Source organism: Bufo gargarizans, chromosome 10, assembly GCF_014858855.1.
Source record: "Bufo gargarizans isolate SCDJY-AF-19 chromosome 10, ASM1485885v1, whole genome shotgun sequence".
NCBI lineage: Eukaryota > Metazoa > Chordata > Amphibia > Anura > Bufonidae > Bufo > Bufo gargarizans.
In genome coordinates this window covers 143,890-168,232 of record NC_058089.1, presented here as the reverse complement: position 1 = coordinate 168,232, position 24,343 = coordinate 143,890, and the positions used below count along the sequence as shown (strand labels likewise).

At 47.2% G+C, this 24,343-nt stretch overlaps 1 protein-coding gene across 1 annotated transcript in view; it reads left to right on the top strand.

The window, feature by feature from the left end:
- The first annotated feature begins 8,210 nt into the window (after window positions 1–8,210).
- The window catches only part of ZNF143 (zinc finger protein 143), a 49,025-nt gene continuing 32,892 nt past the window's right edge, over window positions 8,211–24,343 (top strand). Inside the window, exon 1 of the mRNA XM_044269831.1 lies at window positions 8,211–8,368. Within this exon, the coding sequence (XP_044125766.1) occupies window positions 8,272–8,368 (97 nt within the window). The 5' untranslated portion in view covers window positions 8,211–8,271. The remainder of the gene's footprint in view (window positions 8,369–24,343) is intronic.

The window sequence follows — 24,343 nt, the reverse complement described above, 5'->3', positions numbered from 1 at the left end:
AGAGCTGCACTCACCATTCTGCTGGTGCAGTCACTGTGCACATACATTACTTATCCTGTACTGATCCTGAGTTACATCCTGTATTATACTCCAGAGCTGCACTCACTATTCTGCTGGTGCAGTCACTGTGTACATACATTACTTATCCTGTACTGATCCTGAGTTACACCCTGTATTATACTCCAGAGCTGCACTCACTATTCTGCTGGGGCAGTCACTGTGTACATACATTACTTATCCTGTACTGATCCTGAGTTACATCCTGTATTATCCTCCAGAGCTGCACTCACTATTCTGCTGGTGCAGTCACTGTGTACATACATTACTTATCCTGTACTGATCCTGAGTTACATCCTGTATTATACTCCAGAGCTGCACTCACTATTCTGCTGGTGCAGTCACTGTGTACACACATTACTTATCCTGTACTGATCCTGAGTTACATCCTGTATTATACTCCAGAGCTGCACTCACTATTCTGCTGGTGCAGTCACTGTGTACATACATTACTTATCCTGTACTGATCCTGAGTTTTACAGCAAGACACGGAGGCTCCTGTTGCTTTCTCCTTCTTTACTGAACCACCAATAGCAGCAAAGAGAAAAAATTAACATACAGGGAACCATAGCAACCAATGTCCCTCCCCTATGGCCCCTATAATAGGCCGCTCCTCCTATGGCTCTTCCTCTTTCTTTGCTGCTGCCAAGCTAAGTGCACCTTGTCTCTTATTTTGTCTCTGCTTTAGGTGTTATCTGTTGTTTTGCGCTGGCCACCGCAGGGTGACTAACCCTGTTTCGCTTGCAGCGCTTGCTTTGCTTTTGCCTCCCTCCCTCTTGGGGCAGGTGAGGGATTTGTCTTCTCTGCGCTTATTTCTGCGCGTTTGCGTCCCTTTATGCGGCGCCGGTAGGGCCTCCCCACTCCCCTTCTGTGCTGGCCTCTGTGCCTTGCGCTGACCTCCCCTCCCCTCCACCCTTACTTGTTTTACCGTTCCCCGGCGTCCGCGCCGACGGGGGTTGGGGGGCGGGTCTCCGCTGCTGTCGGGGGCTCCATTCCCGGCGCGTCTGCGATCCGGTAGGCCGCGAGATCTCGCGAGATCTCGGCGGCCATTTTGGTTCGCCCTCTGTGTTCGGGAGGCCGCGAGATCTCGGCGGCCATCTTAGTTTGGGCGGCCGCTTCGCGGGCTTCTGGGGGCGGGATTACGGCGCTTCCTGTCTTCCGGCCGTTCACTCGCCTCCAGTTGTCCTGCACGGTCGGCGGCTCCTGCTTTGGCCTCTCAGGTGACCTCGTCCTTAGTGATTTGGGGGTATTTTCGGATCATAGCTGGGTTCCCTTCAGGCATCTGTGTCCACTATGTCCACTCCTACTCCCCCTCCTGCTGCTAGTCGGCCCCCCTCCCCCCCTGAGGCGTTTAACCCCTCCGAGGCAGATGCACAGGCGCTTGCTCTACAGCGCTCAGTGTCAGACGCGATTATGGCAGCCATGGGCTCCATGTCGTCGGTTCTGTCACAGACTATCACCCAGGCCCTGTCTGCACTCCCCACGGGTGTCCCCTCGCAGCTGCCCTCCGCAGCACCGCAGCCTACCTCCATTGATCCCCCTGTTGCACAGGGGACTGTGACTGGTGCGCATATTGCCACCCCAGAGACCGTGCTTAGCTCACGGAAGAGGGCCCTTTCCCGCCGGCAGAACGGGCGCGGACATGGAAATGCGCTAGAGCGCAATCACCGGATCTGTCTGTCTCTGATGGAGCTTCAGACGAGGAGGCGTTGGCGGATTTTGATTATGGGGTTGAAGAGGATCTCACCCTCCCCGTTCCGGGCCCCTCGACTTCCGCTGCTGCGGCCTCCTCTGCCAAGGATTTGGCAGCGACCTCCACTGCTACCCGCGCTGAGGGTGTGCTGGATGAGGCGGGTGAACCGATGTTCGACCCGGAGTCTTTACACCACCCGCGTTCGGCAGAATGGCTCCCCTCTCCTCATGTAGGAGCGTATTTGGAGCACTGGGTGCGCCACTCGCTTAGCCGCGAATCGCGCAACAAGCTTAGGGCAGAGTGTCCCCGTCCGGTGGTCCCTAATAAGGTTTGTGACACCCCATTGGTGGACCCCAAGATGTCGCAGTTCTTGGCCAAAACTGGCTGGAATGCTAAGAAGGGCCTGGATTCAGCATTGCGCAGCTGCCAGGACAAGCTGTTGGATGTCTTCGGTCCTTTGACCAGGATTTTGGAGATGGCCGAGGCGGCCAGAATTGAGAGTTCCCCTGTTGACCCGGTGGAATTGAGGGGCTGGGCCCAGAGGGCCATATGCCTTGCCGGCAATGCCAATACTGCCGTAGCAATTGAGAGACGCAAGGCTATATTGTTTAAAATCGACCCCAAATTGGCCAATTTGGCGCTCACTGAGGCAGGGAAGGATGCCCAGGGCCTCCTCTTCGGCGAGTCCTTCATCAAGGACATGGGCCGATTTGTGGGCACGTTTACCACACTGGACAAGGCCCAGGCTTCTATGCGCCGGGTCTTCCAGGGGCGGGTCTCTCATAGGGCCGGCAGTGGTAGGGGCCGCCTGTCCGGCCGTGCAAATTTCCAGGCCCGTGGAGCGAACAGAGGCTCCAGTGGACATCGTCCTCAGTTCCAGGACCAGCGTACCGCATCCCCCTTCTTCTCCACAAGAGGAAATCAGTGGCGTTCACGTTCCTTCCGGGGCAACCCGAATCATCGTAGACCCTTGGGTAAGTGCTCCCCAGATGGGGGATTCTACGGTACCTTGTGTAGGGGGCAGGCTCCGGCTTTTTTCCCACGCTTGGAGCCTCATTACCGCGGACCCATGGGTTCTGGCCACGGTCAGGGGATTCCACATAGAGCTCTCGGGGTCCCCCTATCTGATTCCTTCCCCTCCGCTCTTTCCCCTATCGCGCTCGGACTGTGCGTTGGTGGACGCAGAATTGCACGCCCTCAGGCTGAAGTTGGCGATAGAGCCGGCTCCCCTGTCATCTGCGGGGGTGATCAGCAATATCTTTCTGGTTCAGAAGAAGGATGGGCAGATGAGACCAGTCATCAACCTTCGCTCCTTGAATGCGGTAGTACGTTACCGGCATTTCAAAATGGAAGGGATCCATCTCCTTCGGGATTTATTGATCCCGGGGGACTGGATGGTGAAACTAGACTTGAAGGATGCCTACCTGACGGTTCCGGTGTCCTCTCGCTCCAGGGACCTGCTTCAGTTCAGGTGGCAAGGAGAGGTCTGGAGGTTCACCTGTCTGCCGTTCGGGCTGTCTTCAGCTCCCTGGTGTTTCACCAAGTTGCTGCGTCCGGTCGTGTCGTGGTTGAGGACTCGGGGTGTGCGCCTCATAATCTATCTGGACGACATCCTGTTGATGCACGAGTCCCGAGCGGGATTGCTGGAACATCTACGCTGGACGGCGGATCTGCTTTCGGGTCTCGGGTTCCTCCTCAACCGGGAGAAATCCTGCCTTACTCCGGCCCAGAGGATGGAGTTCCTAGGATTCACAGTGGATTCGCTCTCGGAGTCCCTCAGCCTGCCGGCAGCGAAGTTGCGGGGGATCCGCAAGGAGTTGAGACGTGCTCTCCTCGCTCCCCATCTCTCGTTACGTCACCTGGCCCGCATTATCGGCCTGTTGGCCTCTTCCATTCAGGCGGTGTTCCCAGCCCCACTGCATTACCGGGCTCTCCAGCGACTGAAGATCGCCCATCTTCGGACCGGTGCCTCCTTTGCGGACGCGGTGGTTCTGGACTCGGAAGCCCGGGAGGAACTGAGTTGGTGGATAGCCAACCTGGAAGCGTGGAACGGGAGAGAAATCTTTGGATTCCTGCCGGAGTTGACGATCGAATCGGACGCGAGCCTCCAGGGTTGGGGGGCCCATTGCAACGGGGTCTCCACCGGGGGTCCCTGGTCGGCGGAGGAATCCCTCCTGCACATCAATGCGTTGGAGCTCTTGGCGGGGTCCTTCGCTGTGAAGAGTTTCTCCAACAGGGTCGCCAACGCGTGTATCCGGCTTCGGATGGACAACGTGTCGGCGGTCCGGTATGTCAACCGTCTAGGGGGCACTCGCTCGGCCACCTTGGCACGTTTGGCCAAAGATTTTTGGTCGTTCTGCCTGTCCAGGGATATCATGGTGCAGGCGGAATATTTGCCAGGATTGAGCAACGTTCAGGCGGATTGGAACTCTCGCTACCTGTCGGACGGCAGCGATTGGCAGTTGGATCCGCTGGTGTTCGCGGCGATTTCGGATTTCTGGGGTCCAATGTCCATCGACCTCTTCGCCTCTCGGCTCAACAGGCAGCTGACCCGATTCTTCAGCTGGCGTCCGGACCCGGAAGCGGTGGGTGCTTTCCTCCAGGACTGGTCGGTGTCTCGCCTGTACGCGTTTCCTCCGTTCTCGATGATCCCGAGGACTCTCCTGCAGGTTCTCCGCCATCAGGCGGATCTGGTTCTGGTGGTCCCGTTCTGGGGATCCCAGGTTTGGTTCCCCTCTTTGTTGAAGATTCTGGTGGAGATTCCTGTTCTTATCCCGAGCCGGCTGGATCTTCTACGCAACCCTCTGGGTCTACATCATCCCCTCCTCCTCGACGGATCCCTGCGACTGCTGGCGTGCCGGATCTCCGGACGCCTGGATCTTTCGAGGGAATTTCGGCTGCAACTCGACGACTATTGGACAACGCGTGGGCTCCCGGCACCCGAAAGTCTTACCGGGCAGCCTGGAGAACTTGGGCTAATTGGTGCGTGGAACAGGACTTGGATCCCGTTTCGGCACCTGTAGCTGACCTGCTGCTTTTCCTCACCTCTCTCTTTGAGGCGGGGAAGGCGTATCGGACCATTAACCTTTTCAGGTCCGCTATTTCTTCTACCCACGAGGGCTACGCGGGTGTTGCGGCTGGTCAACATCCTTCCGTGTCTCGCCTCCTTCGGGGGGCTCGGTTGTCTCGTCCCCCTCGGCCTCGTTTTTCCACTACTTGGGATGTCTCCCTGGTTTTGGGTTTTTTGGCCTCTTGGCCCGAGAATTCTGCCCTTTCCATTAGGCAATTGTCCGCTAAATTGTTGGCTTTGTTTTCCCTCATTTCTTGTAAGAGAGTCTCGGACGTGCGGGCCCTTGATTACGACGCACGTTCGTTTACCCCGGAGGGGGTTACCTTTAACATCTCGCGTCGCACAAAGACTAGCATCCGGTTCGTGTCTTACCCTAGTTTTCCTTCGTCTCCGATCTTATGCCCCGTGGCGTGCCTTCGGGAGTACGAGTCCAGGACTCTGGCACACAGGTCTCCGACCAGGCCACAGCTGTTCGTTTCTATTCGGCATCCGTTTGGCCCGGTGGCTAGCCCTACGTTGGCGCGTTGGCTTAAGTGGGTTATGTCGTTGGCGGGTGTTGACACCTCTGTCTTCACGGCCCATTCCGCACGGGGGGCCTCTGCCACCGCCCTGGCGGTTTCGGGGGCCAGGTTGGAGGACGTGATGCGCCTGGCCGACTGGTCTAATGTTACCACGTTCAGGGAGTTCTATTTCCGTCCTCCAGCTAATTTGTTTGCTTCGATTATTGACAGGCTTTGAACTTGCAATATGAGCCTCCGTGTCTTGATGTAAAACTAAATGATTTTCCTATTTCATGACGTAAAGTCATAGTTTTATTAAAGACACGGAGGCGAGTATTGCCCACCCTGGATTCCCTCCCTTGGGTCTTTTGGTGGGTTGTTTTCTTTCAGGGCTCGCTTATTTATATATCTTTGCGGTTTTTATTGTCCTGTTATTTATTAATGACATTGTATTTATTGTCCTGTTGGTTATTTCATTGCCATTGTAGTGTTTGTTTAATGCACTTTATTGCCACTGGTCATTCGACCCCTATCGGGTCTGTTTGAGCTGTTGGTGTCCGACGCTCTTGTCCTGACATGCCGGTTTCACCTGGGCCCATGGTCTGTTCTCTCTTTCAGGTTGAAGCTGTTTCAAGGATGGTATGCAGTGTTCCTGTTTAAGTTCTACGGTGGTTGACCAGGTTGGCGACTGCTGAGTCCTGTTCGTACAGAGTGGAGTTCTTCGTTCCGGTTGATGTTCAGAATTCGTTGGATTGTTCGGGATGTTGGCACCAGGATCCCAAAGAAAGAGGAAGAGCCATAGGAGGAGCGGCCTATTATAGGGGCCATAGGGGAGGGACATTGGTTGCTATGGTTCCCTGTATGTTAATTTTTTCTCTTTGCTGCTATTGGTGGTTCAGTAAAGAAGGAGAAAGCAATATGAGCCTCCGTGTCTTTAATAAAACTATGACTTTACGTCATGAAATAGGAAAATCATTTAGTTACATCCTGTATTATCCTCCAGAGCTGCACTCACTATTCTGCTGGTGCAGTCACTGTGTACATACATTACTTATCCTGCATTATACTCCAGAGCTGCACTCACTATTCTGCTGGTGCAGTCACTGTGTACATACATTACTTATCCTGTACTGATCCTGAGTTACATCCTGTATTACACTCCAGAGCTGCACTCACTATTCTGCTGGTGCAGTCACTGTGTACATACATTACTTATCCTGTACTGATCCTGAGTTACATCCTGTATTATACTCCAGAGCTGCACTCACTATTCTGCTGGTGCAGTCACTGTGTACTTACATTACTTATCCTGTACTGATCCTGAGTTACATCCTGTATTATACTCCAGAGCTGCACTCACTATTCTGCTGGTGCAGTCACTGAGTACATACATTACTTATCCTGTACTGATCCTGAGTTACATCCTGTATTATACTCCAGAGCTGCACTCACTATTCTGCTGGTGCAGTCACTGTGTACATACATTACTTATCCTGTACTGATCCTGAGTTACATCCTGTATTATACTCCAGAGCTGCACTCACTATTCTGCTGGTGCAGTCACTGTGTACATACATTACTTATCCTGTACTGATCCTGAGTTACATCCTGTATTATACCCCAGAGCTGCACTCACTATTCTGCTGGTGCAGTCACTGTGTACTTACATTACTTATCCTGTACTGATCCTGAGTTACATCCTGTATTATACTCCAGAGCTGCACTCACTATTCTGCTGGTGCAGTCACTGTGCACATACATTACTTATCCTGTACTGATCCTGAGTTACATCCTGTATTATACTCCAGAGCTGCACTCACTATTCTGCTGGTGCAGTCACTGTGTACATACATTACTTATCCTGTACTGATCCTGAGTTACATCCTGTATTATACTCCAGAGCTGCACTCACTATTCTGCTGGTGCAGTCACTGTGCACATACATTACTTATCCTGTACTGATCCTGAGTTACATCCTGTATTATACTCCAGAGCTGCACTCACTATTCTGCTGGTGCAGTCACTGTGTACATACATTACTTATCCTGTACTGATCCTGAGTTACATTCTGTATTATACTCCAGAGCTGCACTCACTATTCTGCTGGTGCAGTCACTGTGTACATACATTACTTATCCTGTACTGATCCTGAGTTACACCCTGTATTATACTCCAGAGCTGCACTCACTATTCTGCTGGTGCAGTCACTGTGCACATACATTACTTATCCTGTATTATACTTCAGAGCTGCACTCGCTATTCTGCTGTATAAATAGATCTTAGCTGCGACCTGTTTGGAATACTATGTGTGTAAATAAATGGATCAGTCCCCCGCAGCACAGAGGATTTCAGGAGAGCAGTGTGCTGTTCTTGTGGAGTTCACAGGCTGAGGTACATAGTGGAAGGAGCAGGGTCCCAGCAGCACAGAGGATCTCAGGACAGATCCGACTCCAGCCCTCACTTGCCGCTGGTATAAGGACACGGGGAGTGCGGTAACGGTTGTACGGCACCGTCCGTTACAGGGGGACACTCGGCCCTGAGCAGCCGTATGGATTTCTCACATTCAGACCTTCTGCTCTAAGAGGCTCCCCGGGGCCCCTCCACTACCCGCCTCTTCCCTTTCACAAAATGGCGCTCGCTTCCCTCAGCCCCAGAACCAGCGCCATTCTAATCGTCGCTAGGCGGGCTCTCCTTACCTGACAGCAGCTTTCACCAATCAGCGGACAAGGTGGTGTGACGTCATGTAATTTACAGCCAATAAGCTGTAAATCCCAGAACTGGGCGGGTTCTCCAGGCTCCTCAGATGAACCCTGCATTCTGTATAACCTAATAAGACGAGCTCACAAGTCCAGTCCAGCCAATGACAGGGCGGCCTCCCGCAGTGAGCGGCAGTCTGAGTAGATGGATGCTGAGGCTTAGCCCTGCTCGGTGCTCCTCCCCACGGCCCTGTTATGCGAGTATCCCGGCCGCAGGGCGGCATTGCGCGGCTGTTTCCTGCCCTGATGCATGGTGGTCGGACGGAGGAATTGTTGGAAAATTGTGTCGGAGGTTGGTATATAAATGTGTTTTTACCCAGTGTGCCTTGTTTCCAGCAGTCAGCCCGGGGAGCGCAGAGCTGGGCCGGGGGCGCCGCGCCTGTCACCGCCGCCCTCACTGCCCCCTCCCCGCAGCCCTGCTACTGTCCCCGCCTCTCCCTGTGTGCCGGCCGCCTGTGCGGCTCTGGATCCCGGCCCGGGCCGCACTCCATCCCCAGGCCTCCCCGCAGGCCGCGGCCCACACCGGCGCACAGCCGTATCCCGGGCACTTACCGTGCAGGGGTGTCCGTGACATCACCTAGTATTATAGACCGGGTGTATACAGCGCGTGTGACCTCACCCGGGTATCTATACAGCGCGTGTGACCTCACCCGGGTATCTATACAGTGTGTGACCTCACCCGGGTATCTATACAGTGTGTGACCTCACCCGGGTATCTATACAGTGTGTGTGACATCACCAGGGTATATATACAGTGTGTGACATCACTAAGTATTATAGACCGGGTGTATACAGCGCGTGTGACCTCACCCGGGTATCTATACAGTGTGTGACCTCACCCGGGTATCTATACAGTGTGTGACCTCACCCGGGTATCTATACAGTGTGTGACCTCACCCGGGTATCTATACAGTGTGTGACCTCACCCGGGTATCTATACAGTGTGTGACCTCACCCGGGTATCTATACAGTGTGTGACCTCACCCGGGTATCTATACAGTGTGTGACCTCACCCGGGTATCTATACAGTGTGTGACCTCACCCGGGTATCTATACAGTGTGTGACCTCACCCGGGTATCTATACAGTGTGTGACCTCACCCGGGTATCTATACAGTGTGTGACATCACCCGGGTCTATATACAGTGTGTGACATCACCCGGGTATATATACAGCGCATGTGACATCACCAGGATATATATACAGTGTGTGACATCACCCGGGTATATATATAGTGTGTGACATCACCCGGGTATATATACAGTGTGTGACATCACCTAGTATTATAGACCGGGTGTATACAGCGCGTGTGACCTCACCCGGGTCTATATACAGCGCGTGTGACCTCACCCGGGTATCTATACAGTGTGTGACCTCACCCGGGTATCTATACAGTGTGTGTGACATCACCAGGGTATATATACAGTGTGTGACATCACCAGGGTATATATACAGCGCGTGTGACATCACCAGGGTATATATACAGTGTGTGACATCACCAGGGTATATATACAGCGCGTGTGACATTACCAGGGTATATATACAGCGTGTGACATCACCAGGGTATATACAGTGTGTGACATCACCAGGGTATATATACAGCGCGTGTGACATCACCAGGGTATATATACAGCGCGTGTGACATCACCAGGGTATATATACAGCGCGTGTGACATCACCAGGGTATATATACAGCGCGTGTGACATCACCAGGGTATATATACAGCGCGTGTGACATCACCAGGGTATATATACAGCGCGTGTGACAACACCAGGGTATATATACAGCGCGTGTGACATCACCAGGGTATATACAGTGTGTGTGACCTCACCCGGGTATATATACAGCGCGTGTGACCTCACCCGGGTATATATACAGCGCGTGTGACCTCACCCGGGTATATATACATATACAGCATGTGTGACATCACCAGGGTATATATACAGCGTGTGTGACATCACATAGTATTATAGACCGGGTGTATACAGTGTGTGTGACATCACCTAGTATTATAGACCTGATGATTACAGTGTGTGTGACATCACCAGGATATATATACAGTGTGTGACATCACCAGGATATATATACAGTGTGTGAGACATCATCAGGATAGATATACAGTGTGTGTGACATCACCAGGATAGATATACAGTGTGTGTGTGACATCACCAGGATAGATATACAGTGTGTGTGTGACATCACCAGGATATATATACAGTGTGTGTGTGACATCAGGATATATATATACAGCGCGTGTGTGTGACATCACCAGGGTATATATACAGTGTGTGTGTGACATCACCAGGGTATATATACAGTGTGTGTGTGACATCAGGATATATATATACAGCGCGTGTGTGTGTGTGTGTGACATCACCAGGATATATACACAGCGTGTGTGTGACATCATCAGGATATATATACAGCGTGTGTGTGACATCACCAGGATATATATATACAGCGCGTGTGTGTGACATCACCAGGATATATATATACAGCGCGTGTGTGTGACATCACCAGGATATATATATACAGTGTGTGTGACATCACCAGGATATATATACAGTGTGTGTGTGACATCACCAGGATATATATACAGTGTGTGTGTGACATCACCAGGATATATATACAGTGTGTGTGTGACATCACCAGGATATATATACAGTGTGTGTGTGACATCACCAGGATATATATACAGTGTGTGTGTGACATCACCAGGGTATATATACAGTGTGTGTGTGTGACATCACCAGGGTATATATACAGTGTGTGTGTGTGTGACATCACCAGGGTATATATACAGTGTGTGTGTGTGTGACATCACCAGGGTATATATACAGTGTGTGTGTGTGACATCACCAGGGTATATATACAGTGTGTGTGTGACATCACCAGGGTATATATACAGTGTGTGTGTGACATCACCAGGGTATATATACAGTGTGTGTGTGACATCACCAGGGTATATATACAGTGTGTGTGTGACATCACCAGGGTATATATACAGTGTGTGTGTGACATCACCAGGGTATATATACAGTGTGTGTGTGACATCACCAGGGTATATATACAGTGTGTGTGTGACATCACCAGGGTATATATACAGTGTGTGTGTGACATCACCAGGGTATATATACAGTGTGTGTGTGACATCACCAGGGTATATATACAGTGTGTGTGTGACATCAGGATATATATATATACAGCGCGTGTGTGTGTGTGACATCACCAGGATATATACACAGCGTGTGTGTGACATCACCAGGATATATACACAGCGTGTGTGTGACATCATCAGGATATATATACAGCGTGTGTGTGTGACATCACCAGGATATATATATACAGCGCGTGTGTGTGACATCACCAGGATATATATACAGTTGTGTGTGACATCACCAGGATATATATACAGTGTGTGTGACATCACCAGGATATATATACAGTGTGTGTGACATCACCAGGATATATATACAGTGTGTGTGTGACATCACCAGGATATATATACAGTGTGTGTGTGTGACATCACCAGGGTATATATACAGTGTGTGTGTGTGACATCACCAGGATATATATACAGTGTGTGTGTGTGACATCACCAGGATATATATACAGTGTGTGTGACATCACCAGGATATATATACAGTGTGTGTGTGTGACATCACCAGGATATATATACAGTGTGTGTGTGACATCACCAGGGTATATACAGTGTGTGTGTGACATCACCAGGGTATATATACAGTGTGTGTGTGTGACATCACCAGGATATATATACAGTGTGTGTGTGTGACATCACCAGGATATATATACATTGTGTGTGACATCAGGATATATATATATACAGCGCGCGTGTGTGTGACATCACCAGGATATATATACAGCGTGTGTGTGACATCACCAGGATATATATATACAGCGCGTGTGTGTGACATCACCAGGATATATATACAGTGTGTGTGACATCACCAGGATATATATACAGTGTGTGTGACATCACCAGGATATATATACAGTGTGTGTGACATCACCAGGGTATATATACAGTGTGTGTGTGACATCACCAGGATATATATATACAGCGCGTGTGTGTGACATCACCAGGATATATATACAGTGTGTGTGACATCACCAGGATATATATATATACAGTGTGTGTGTGACATCACCAGGATATATATATACAGCGCGTGTGTGTGACATCACCAGGATATATATACAGTGTGTGTGACATCACCAGGATATATATACAGTGTGTGTGACATCACCAGGATATATATACAGTGTGTGTGTGTGACATCACCAGGATATATATACAGTGTGTGTGTGACATCACCAGGGTATATAGTGTATGTGACATCTCCAGGGTATATAGTGTATGTGACATCTCCAGGGTATATATACAGTGTGTGACATCTCCAGGGTATATATACAGTGTGTGACATCACCAGGATATATATACAGTGTGTGTGTGACATCACCAGGGTATATAGTGTATGTGACATCACCAGGGTATATATACAGTGTGTGACATCACCAGGATATATATACAGTGTGTGTGACATCACCAGGATATATACAGTGTGTGTGACATCAACAGGATATATATACAGTGTGTGACATCACCAGGATATATATACAGTGTGTGTGACATCACCAGGGTATATATACAGTGTGTGTGTGACATCACCAGGGTATATATACAGTGTGTGTGTGACATCACCAGGGTATATATACAGTGTGTGTGTGACATCACCAGGGTATATATACAGTGTGTGTGTGACATCAGGATATATATATACAGCGCGTGTGTGTGTGACATCACCAGGATATATATACAGTGTGTGTGACATCACCAGGATATATACACAGCGTGTGTGTGACATCATCAGGATATATATACAGCGTGTGTGTGACATCACCAGGATATATATATACAGCGCGTGTGTGTGACATCACCAGGATATATACAGTGTGTGTGACATCACCAGGATATATATACAGTGTGTGTGACATCACCAGGATATATATACAGTGTGTGTGTGACATCACCAGGATATATATACAGTGTGTGTGTGACATCACCAGGATATATATACAGTGTGTGTGTGACATCACCAGGATATATATACAGTGTGTGTGTGACATCACCAGGATATATATACAGTGTGTGTGTGACATCACCAGGATATATATACAGTGTGTGTGTGACATCACCAGGGTATATATACAGTGTGTGTGTGTGACATCACCAGGGTATATATACAGTGTGTGTGACATCACCAGGGTATATATACAGTGTGTGTGTGTGACATCACCAGGGTATATATTCAGTGTGTGTGTGACATCACCAGGGTATATATACAGTGTGTGTGACATCAACAGGATATATATACAGTGTGTGTGTGACATCACCAGGATATATACAGTGTGTGTGACATCAACAGGATATATATACAGTGTGTGTGTGACATCACCAGGATATATACAGTGTGTGTGACATCAACAGGATATATATACAGTGTGTGTGTGACATCACCAGGATATATACAGTGTGTGTGACATCAACAGGATATATATACAGTGTGTGTGTGACATCACCAGGATATATATACAGTGTGTGTGACATCACCAGGATATATACAGTGTGTGTGACATCAACAGGATATATATACAGTGTGTGTGTGACATCACCAGGATATATACACAGTGTGTGTGTGTGACATCATCAGGATATATATACAGTGTGTGTGTGTGACATCACCAGGATATATATACAGTGTGTGTGTGTGACATCATCAGGATATATATATATACAGCGTGTGTGTGACATCACCAGGATATATATATATACAGCGCGTGTGTGTGACATCACCAGGATATATATATACAGCGCGTGTGTGTGACATCACCAGGATATATAGTGTGTGTGACATCACCAGGATATATATACAGTGTGTGTGACATCACCAGGGTATATATACAGTGTGTGTGTGACATCACCAGGGTATATATACAGTGTGTGTGTGACATCACCAGGGTATATATACAGTGTGTGTGTGACATCACCAGGGTATATACAGTGTGTGTGTGACATCACCAGGGTATATATACAGTGTGTGTGTGACATCACCAGGGTATATATACAGTGTGTGTGTGACATCAGGATATATATATACAGCGCGTGTGTGTGTGACATCACCAGGATATATACACAGCGTGTGTGTGACATCATCAGGATATATATATACAGCGCGTGTGTGTGACATCACCAGGATATATACAGTGTGTGTGACATCACCAGGATATATATACAGTGTGTGTGACATCACCAGGATATATATACAGTGTGTGTGACATCACCAGGATATATATACAGTGTGTGTGTGACATCACCAGGATATATATACAGTGTGTGTGTGACATCACCAGGGTATATATACAGTGTGTGTGTGTGACATCACCAGGGTATATATACAGTGTGTGTGTGTGTGACATCACCAGGGTATATATACAGTGTGTGTGTGACATCACCAGGGTATATATACAGTGTGTGTGTGTGTGACATCACCAGGGTATATATACAGTGTGTGTGTGTGACATCACCAGGGTATATATACAGTGTGTGTGTGTGACATCACCAGGGTATATACAGTGTGTGTGTGTGACATCACCAGGGTATATATACAGTGTGTGTGTGTGACATCACCAGGGTATATATACAGTGTGTGTGTGTGACATCACCAGGGTATATATACAGTGTGTGTGTGTGACATCACCAGGGTATATATACAGTGTGTGTGTGTGACATCACCAGGGTATATATACAGTGTGTGTGTGTGACATCACCCGGGTATATATACAGTGTGTGACATCACCCGGGTATATATACAGTGTGTGACATCACCCGGGTATATATACAGTGTGTGACATCACCCGGGTATATATACAGTGTGTGACATCACCCGGGTATATATACAGTGTGTGACATCACCCGGGTATATATACAGCGTGTGTGACATCACCAGGGTATATACAGCGCGTGTGACCTCACCCGGGTATATATACAGTGTGTGTGTGTGTGTGACATCACCAGGATATATATACAGTGTGTGTGTGACATCGCCAGGATATATACACAGTGTGTGTGACATCATCAGGATATATATACAGTGTGTGTGACATCATCAGGATATATATATATATATATATATACAGCGTGTGTGTGACATCACCAGGGTATATATATATATATATATATATATATATATATACAGCGCGTGTGTGTGACATCACCAGGATATATATATATATATATATATATATATACAGCGCGTGTGTGTGACATCACCAGGATATATATATATATATATATATATATATATATATATATACAGCGCGTGTGTGTGACATCACCAGGATATATATACAGTGTGTGTGACATCACCAGGATATATATACAGCGCGTGTGTGTGACATCACCAGGATATATATACAGTGTGTGACATCACCAGGGTATATATACAGTGTGTGTGTGTGACATCATCAGGATATATATATATATATATACAGCGTGTGTGTGACATCATCAGGATATATATATATATATATATATATACAGCGTGTGTGTGACATCACCAGGGTATATATATATATATATATATATATATATATACAGCGCGTGTGTGTGACATCACCAGGATATATATACAGTGTGTGTGACATCACCAGGATATATATATATATATATATATATATATACAGCGCGTGTGTGTGACATCACCAGGATATATATATATATATATATATATATACAGCGCGTGTGTGTGACATCACCAGGATATATATACAGTGTGTGTGACATCACCAGGATATATATATACAGCGCGTGTGTGTGACATCACCAGGATATATACACAGCGTGTGTGTGACATCATCAGGATATATATACAGCGTGTGTGTGACATCACCAGGATATATATATACAGCGCGTGTGTGTGACATCACCAGGATATATATACAGTGTGTGTGACATCACCAGGATATATATACAGTGTGTGTGACATCACCAGGATATATATACAGTGTGTGTGTGTGACATCACCAGGATATATATACAGTGTGTGTGTGACATCACCAGGGTATATATACAGTGTGTGTGTGACATCACCAGGATATATATACAGTGTGTGTGTGACATCACCAGGGTATATATACAGTGTGTGTGTGTGTGTGTGACATCACCAGGGTATATATACAGTGTGTGTGACATCACCAGGGTATATATATAGTGTGTGTGTGTGACATCACCAGGGTATATATACAGTGTGTGTGTGTGACATCACCAGGGTATATATACAGTGTGTGTGTGTGACATCACCAGGGTATATATACAGTGTGTGTGTGTGACATCACCAGGGTATATATACAGTGTGTGTGTGTGACATCACCAGGGTATATATACAGTGTGTGTGTGACATCACCAGGGTATATATACAGTGTGTGTGTGACATCACCAGGGTATATATACAGTGTGTGTGTGACATCACCAGGGTATATATACAGTGTGTGTGTGTGTGTGACATCACCAGGGTATATATACAGTGTGTGTGTGTGACATCACCAGGGTATATATACAGTGTGTGTGTGACATCACCAGGATATATATACAGTGTGTGTGTGACATCACCAGGATATATATACAGTGTGTGTGTGACATCACCAGGGTATATATACAGTGTGTGACATCACCCGGGTATATATACAGTGTGTGACATCACCCGGGTATATATATACAGTGTGTGACATCACCCGGGTATATATATACAGTGTGTGACATCACCCGGGTATATATACAGCGTGTGTGACATCACCAGGGTATATACAGCGCGTGTGACCTCACCCGGGTATATATACAGTGTGTGACATCACCAGGGTATATACAGCGCGTGTGACCTCACCCGGGTATATATACAGCGTGTCTGACCTCACCCGGGTATATATACAGCGCGTGTGACCTCACCCGGGTATATATACATATACAGCATGTGTGACATCACCAGGGTATATATACAGCGTGTGTGACATCACATAGTATTATAGACCGGGTGTATACAGTGTGTGTGACATCACATAGTATTATAGACCTGGTGATTACAGTGTGTGTGACATCACCAGGATATATATACAGTGTGTGTGTGACATCACCAGGATATATATACAGTGTGTGTGTGACATCACCAGGATATATACAGTGTGTGTGACATCACCAGGATATATATACAGTGTGTGTGTGTGACATCACCAGGATATATATACAGTGTGTGTGTGACATCACCAGGATATATATACAGTGTGTGTGTGACATCACCAGGATATATATACAGTGTGTGTGTGACATCACCAGGATATATACAGTGTGTGTGACATCACCAGGATATATACAGTGTGTGTGACATCACCAGGATATATATACAGTGTGTGTGTGTGACATCACCAGGATATATATACAGTGTGTGTGTGTGACATCACCAGGATATATATACAGTGTGTGTGTGTGTGACATCACCAGGATATATATACAGTGTGTGTGTGTGACATCACCAGGATATATACACAGTGTGTGTGTGACATCACCAGGATATATACACAGTGTGTGTGTGACATCACCAGGATATATATATATATATATATATATATATATACAGCGCGTGTGTGTGACATCACCAGGATATATATACAGTGTGTGTGTGTGACATCACCAGGGTATATACACAGTGTGTGTGTGACATCACCAGGATATATACACAGTGTGTGTGACATCATCAGGATATATATACAGTGTGTGTGTGACATCACCAGGATATATATATATATATATATACAGCGCGTGTGTGTGACATCACCAGGATATATATACAGTGTGTGTGTGTGTGACATCACCAGGATATATATACAGTGTGTGTGTGTGTGACATCACCAGGATATATATACAGTGTGTGTGTGTGTGACATCACCAGGGTATATATACAGTGTGTGTGTGACATCACCAGGGTATATATACAGTGTGTGTGTGACATCACCAGGGTATATATACAGTGTGTGTGTGTGACATCACCAGGGTATATATACAGTGTGTGTGTGACATCACCAGGGTATATATACAGTGTGTGTGTGACATCACCAGGGTATATATACAGTGTGTGTGTGACATCACCAGGGTATATATACAGTGTGTGTGTGACATCACCAGGGTATATATACAGTGTGTGTGTGACATCACCAGGGTATATATACAGTGTGTGTGTGACATCACCAGGGTATATATACAGTGTGTGTGTGACATCACCAGGGTATATATACAGTGTGTGTGTGACATCACCAGGTATATATACAGTGTGTGTGTGACATCACCAGGGTATATATACAGTGTGTGTGTGACATCACCAGGGTATATATACAGTGTGTGTGTGTGACATCACCAGGGTATATATACAGTGTGTGTGTGTGACATCACCAGGGTATATATACAGTGTGTGTGTGTGACATCACCAGGGTATATATACAGTGTGTGTGTGTGACATCACCAGGGTATATATACTGTGTGTGTGTGTGTGTGTGTGTGTGACATCACCAGGGTATATATACAGTGTGTGTGTGTGTGTGTGTGTGACATCACCAGGGTATATATACAGTGTGTGTGTGTGTGTGTGTGTGACATCACCAGGGTATATATACAGTGTGTGTGTGTGTGACATCACCAGGGTATATATACAGTGTGTGTGTGTGTGTGTGTGTGTGTCATCACCAGGGTATATATACAGTGTGTGTGTGTGTGACATCACCAGGGTATATATACAGTGTGTGTGTCATCACCAGGGTATATATACAGTGTGTGTGTGTGTGACATCACCAGGGTATATATACAGTGTGTGTGTGTGTGTGTGTGTGTGTGTGTGACATCACCAGGGTATATATACAGTGTGTGTGTGACATCACCAGGGTATATATACAGTGTGTGTGTGACATCACCAGGATATATATACAGTGTGTGTGACATCACCAGGATATATATACAGTGTGTGTGTGACATCACCAGGATATATATATACAGTGTGTGTGTGACATCATCAGGATATATATACATAGAATGTGTCGGCAGATAAGACCCATTTGGCCCATCTAGTCTGCCCCATATACTGAATACTATGGATAGCCCCCGGCCCGATCTTATATGAAGGATGGCCTTATGCCTATCCCATGCATGCTTAACCTCCTCCACTGTATCTGCAGCTCCCACTTCTGCAGGAAGGCTATTCCCTGCATCCACTACTCTCTCAGTAAAGTAATACTTCCTTATTTATATATATATATATATATACACAGCGCGTGTGTGTGACATCACCAGGATATATTTATACAGCGCGTGTGTGACATCACCAGGATATATATATACAGTGTGTGTGTGACATCATCAGGATATATATACATAGAATGTGTCGGCAGATAAGACCCATGTGGCCCATCTAGTCTGCCCAATATATCTGAATACTATGAATAGTCCCTGGCCCTATCTTATATGAAGGATGGCCTTATGCCTATCCCATGCATGCTTAACCTCCTCCACTGTATTTGCAGCTACCACTTCTGCAGGAAGGCTATTCCATGCATCCACTACCCTCTCAGTAAAGTAATACTTCCTGATATTACTGTTAACCCTTTGCCCCTCTAATGTAACACTATGTCCTCTTGTAGCAGTTTTCCTTCCTGTAAATCTTCTCTCCTCTTTTCCCTTGTTGATTCCCTTTATGTATTTAGCCGTCTCTCTCATCTCCCCTCCGTCTCGTCTTTCTTCCAAGCTCTACATGTTAAGGTCCTTTCATCTTTCCTGGTAAGTTTTATCCTGCAATCCATGGACCAGTTTAGTAGCTCTTCTCTGAACTCTCTCTAGAGTATCTATATCCTTCTGGAGATATGGCCTCCAGTACTGAGCACAATACTCCAGATGAGGTCTCAGTAGTGCTCTGTAGAGCGGCATGAGCGCCCCCTCTGTCTACTGGTAATGCCTCTCCCTATACACCCCAGCATTCTGCTAGCATCTCCCGCTGCTCTATGACATGGTCTACCTACCTTTAAGTCTTCTGAAATAATGACCCCTAAATCCCTTTCCTCAGATACTGAGGTTAGGACTGTATCACTGATTGTATGTTCTGCTCTTGGGTTTTTACGCCCCAGGTGCATTATCTTGCACTTAGCAACATTACATTTTAGTTGCCAGATTTTTGACCATTCCTCTAGTTTTCCTAAGTCCTTTTCCATTCGGTGTATCCCTCCAAGAACATCAACCCTGTTACACATCTTTGTGTCATCAGCAAAAAGACCCACCTTACCATCGAGGCCTTCTGCAATGTCGCTGATAAAGACATTAAACAATATGGGTCCCAGAACAGATCCCTGAGGTCCCCACTGGTAACAAGACCATGGTCTGAATATACTCCATGGACTACAACCCTCTGTTGTCTGTCCCTCAGCCACTGCCTAATCCATCCAACAATATGGGAGTCCAAGCCCAAAGACTGCACTTTATTAATAAGCCTTCTATGTGGGACAGTATCAAAAGCCTTACTAATAGTATCAAAAGCCTTACTATATATATATATATATGTATACATACAGTGTGTGTGTGTGACATCAACAGGATATATATATACAGTGTGTGACATCACCAGGATATATACAGTGTGTGTGTGTGACATCACATAGTATTATAGACTGGATATATACAGTGTGTGTGACATCACCAGGATAGTGTGTGTGTGTGTGTGTGTGACATCACTAGGGCTGCAACGATTAATCGATGTAATCGATTATATTCGATAACTGGATTCGTTGTTGACGAATCCAGTTATCGAATAATCGCCGATTCGTTGCTATTCGGGCGGGCGGTCGCTGCATCTTTATTTTACCTTTTTACAATGACGCTCCCGCTCCTGTAACAGCCAGGCAGAGCGGACGGCGGCGTAACGTCACTCACTCACGTGACACGCCTGCTCCGCCTCCTTCATTCATGAAGTGGGCGGAGCAGGCGCGTCACGTGATTGAGTGACGTTACGCCGCCGTCCGCTCTGCCTGGCTGTTACAGGAGCGGGAGCGTCATTGTAAAAAGGTAAAATAAAGATGCAAGCATCGGGGCCGGGGCTGTTAGGGGGAGGGGGGATCTGTCTATGGCACTGCTATGGGGGGGGTCTGTGTCTGTGTATAGCACTGCTATGGGGAGGGGGGAGGATCTGTCTATGGCACTGCTATGGGGAGGGGGGTCTGTGTCTGTGTATAGCACTGCTATGGGGAGGGGGGAGGATCTGTCTATGGCACTGCTATGGGGGGGGTCTGTGTCTGTGTATAGCACTGCTATGGGGAGGGGGGAGGATCTGTCTATGGCACTGCTATGGGGAGGGGGGTCTGTGCACTGTTATGAGGAAAGGGATCTGTGCACTGTTATGCCCATAACAGTGCACATATCCCCCTCTCCATAACTACGCCGTCCACAGATCCCCCTCTCCATAACTACGCCGTCCACAGATCCCCCTCTCCATAACTACGCCGTCCACAGATCCCCCTCTCCATAACTACGCCGTCCACAGATCCCCCTCTCCATAACTACGCCGTCCACAGATCCCCCTCTCCATAACTACGCCGTCCACAGATCCCCCTCTCCATAACTACGCCGTCCACAGATCCCCCTCTCCATAACTACGCCGTCCACAGATCCCCCTCTCCATAACTACGCCGTCCACAGATCCCCCATAATTACGCCGTCCACAGATCCCCCATAATAGTGTCGTCCACAGATCCCCCATAATAGTGTCGTCCACAGATCCCCCATAATAGTGTCGTCCACAGATCCCCCATAATAGTGTCGTCCACGATTTGTTTTAATATGGCCTTTGAACATAATTTTTCAAGTAAGATCATATAAACCTCTCTGTTTGGTAATTTTGTCGTTTTTTCCGATTAATCGATTAATCGTAGAAATTAATCGGCAACTAATCGATTATTCAAATAATCGTTAGCTGCAGCCCTAGACATCACCAGGGTATATACAGTGTGTGTGTGACATCACCAGGATATATATACAGTGTGTGTGTGTGACATCACCAGGGTGTATACAGCGTGTGTGTGTGACATCACATAGTATTATAGACTGGATATATACAGTGTGTGTGACATCACCAGGCTATATATACAGTGTGTGTGTGACATCACCAGGCTATATATACAGTGTGTGTGTGACATCACCAGGATATAGCAGAAAACTGGTACCTGGAATTTTACTTTCCTTGAGTCCGAAGGCAGCACAGAATGGGTTAACGTCGCCCACCTAGATTTAAACAATCAAACAATTAGTCAATCACATAATCAGTCCACCTATAAGGCCTGGTGAATGCAACTGCCCCTTGTATTAAAAAATAGATGCAAACGGTTGCAGAACAGAATACAGTTTATTAGGGAGGGTACGCCTGTGCTGCCTTCGGACTCAAGGAAAGTAAAATTCCAGGTACCAATTTTCTACTTTCCCTTATGGTCCTCGGCAGCACAGAATGGGATTTTTATAGATTCCAAAGGGGGGGATTATACCGAAACTGAACTTAGAATGCCTGTGCCAAAGGCTGAGCTCCTGGACTCGATGTCGAGGCGATAATGCTTTGCGAAGGTGGAAGGAGTGGACCAGGAGGCTGCGCTGCAGATTTCTTGTAAAGACACCTGTCCATATTCCGCCCAGGAGGCTGCTGTCGATCTCGTGGAATGAGCCTTGATGGAAAGTGGTGGAGTTTCCCCCTCTAACAAGTAGGTTTCTGTGATGGTGTTCTTTATCCACCGGGCGAGAGAATCCTTGGATGGCGTTCGCCCTCTTCTCGGTCCAGAATAAAGCAAAAAAAGACTTTAGTCTAAACGGAACTCTTCCGTTCTTCGCAAATATGTTTCTACTGCTCTAACCACCAGTTCAAACTCTGAATAACGGATGGCCTCAGACTGATTCTTCTTTCCAAATCGCAATGACTGGTGCGTCTTGCCTGTATCATATTCCATTGAAGGTCTCGCATATGGATCTTCGCCCAGGGGACCGCATCTATGGTAGAAGTCAGATGACCCAAGGTCTTCATCACTCTGCGTACAGATGGCTTGTGAATGGATCTCAAGGTTCTCACTTCCTCTCTGATCTTCTGACTCTTGTCTGAAGGAAGGAAAACTTTCATGCAGCGGGTGTCTATCACCATCCCCAAGAATCTTTTTGACGTCGTTGGGGAGAGCTGAGATTTCTTCCAACTCATTATGAAACCGAGGGACTAGAGAAGAGAGATGACTGTACGGAGATGAAGTTGTAACTGTTCCTCTGTTGCTGCTGCCACTAGCCAGTCGTCCAAGTAAGGATAGACTTGAATGGCCTGTAAGCGTGGATACACTGCTGCCACCACTGATATCTTGGTAAAAATTCTGGGTGCGGACGTCAGTCCGAAGGGCAACGCTCTGAATTGAAAGTGCAGGATTTTCCCTGCTCTTCTGACGGCTACTCTTAGGAATTTCCTTGAGGAAGCTCTTATGGGTACATGCAGGTAGGCGTCCTCCAAGTCCAGGCAGGCCATGAACTGGTTTCGCTGAAGAGTGGACACCACCGGTCTTAACGTTTCCATCTTGAAATTGATTTTTTTCAGAAAATGATTTAAGTATCTGAGGTCTATAACGAGACGCCAATCCCCGCTTGCTTTTGGGACTAGAAACAACCTGGAGTAGACTCCCTTTTTTTCTTGACCTCTTGGTACCCGTTCTAAAGCTCCTTTCTTTAGGAATTGGTCCACCAGGTGATCTATACGAGGGTCTTCTCTTTGATACAGAAATCTGCTTCTTGGCTGATGAAGAAACTCTAGCAAGTATCCGTCTCTTACTAGATCCAGAACCCATTTGTCTGTAGTGATTCTCTCCCAGTTGTTGTAGAAGTAGGATAAGCGCCCTCCTACAGACTGGCTTTCGACGTCAGAAATCAGTCTTGGAGTTTTTACTGATGTCTTCCTTCCCTCTTGCTTTTTCAGCAGAACTGGGAAGGACTCTTCTGTCTGACCGGCCTCTGCTAGATCGCCCACGATAGCCTGTTCTGCGGTAAGGCTGCCTACCAAAGGGACGAAAATTCCTCGGCCGATTCTTGGTTTTAACCTGAGGGAACTTCAGAGATTTTTCATCAGAATTGGATTCTAACAGCTTGTCTAGCTGAGAG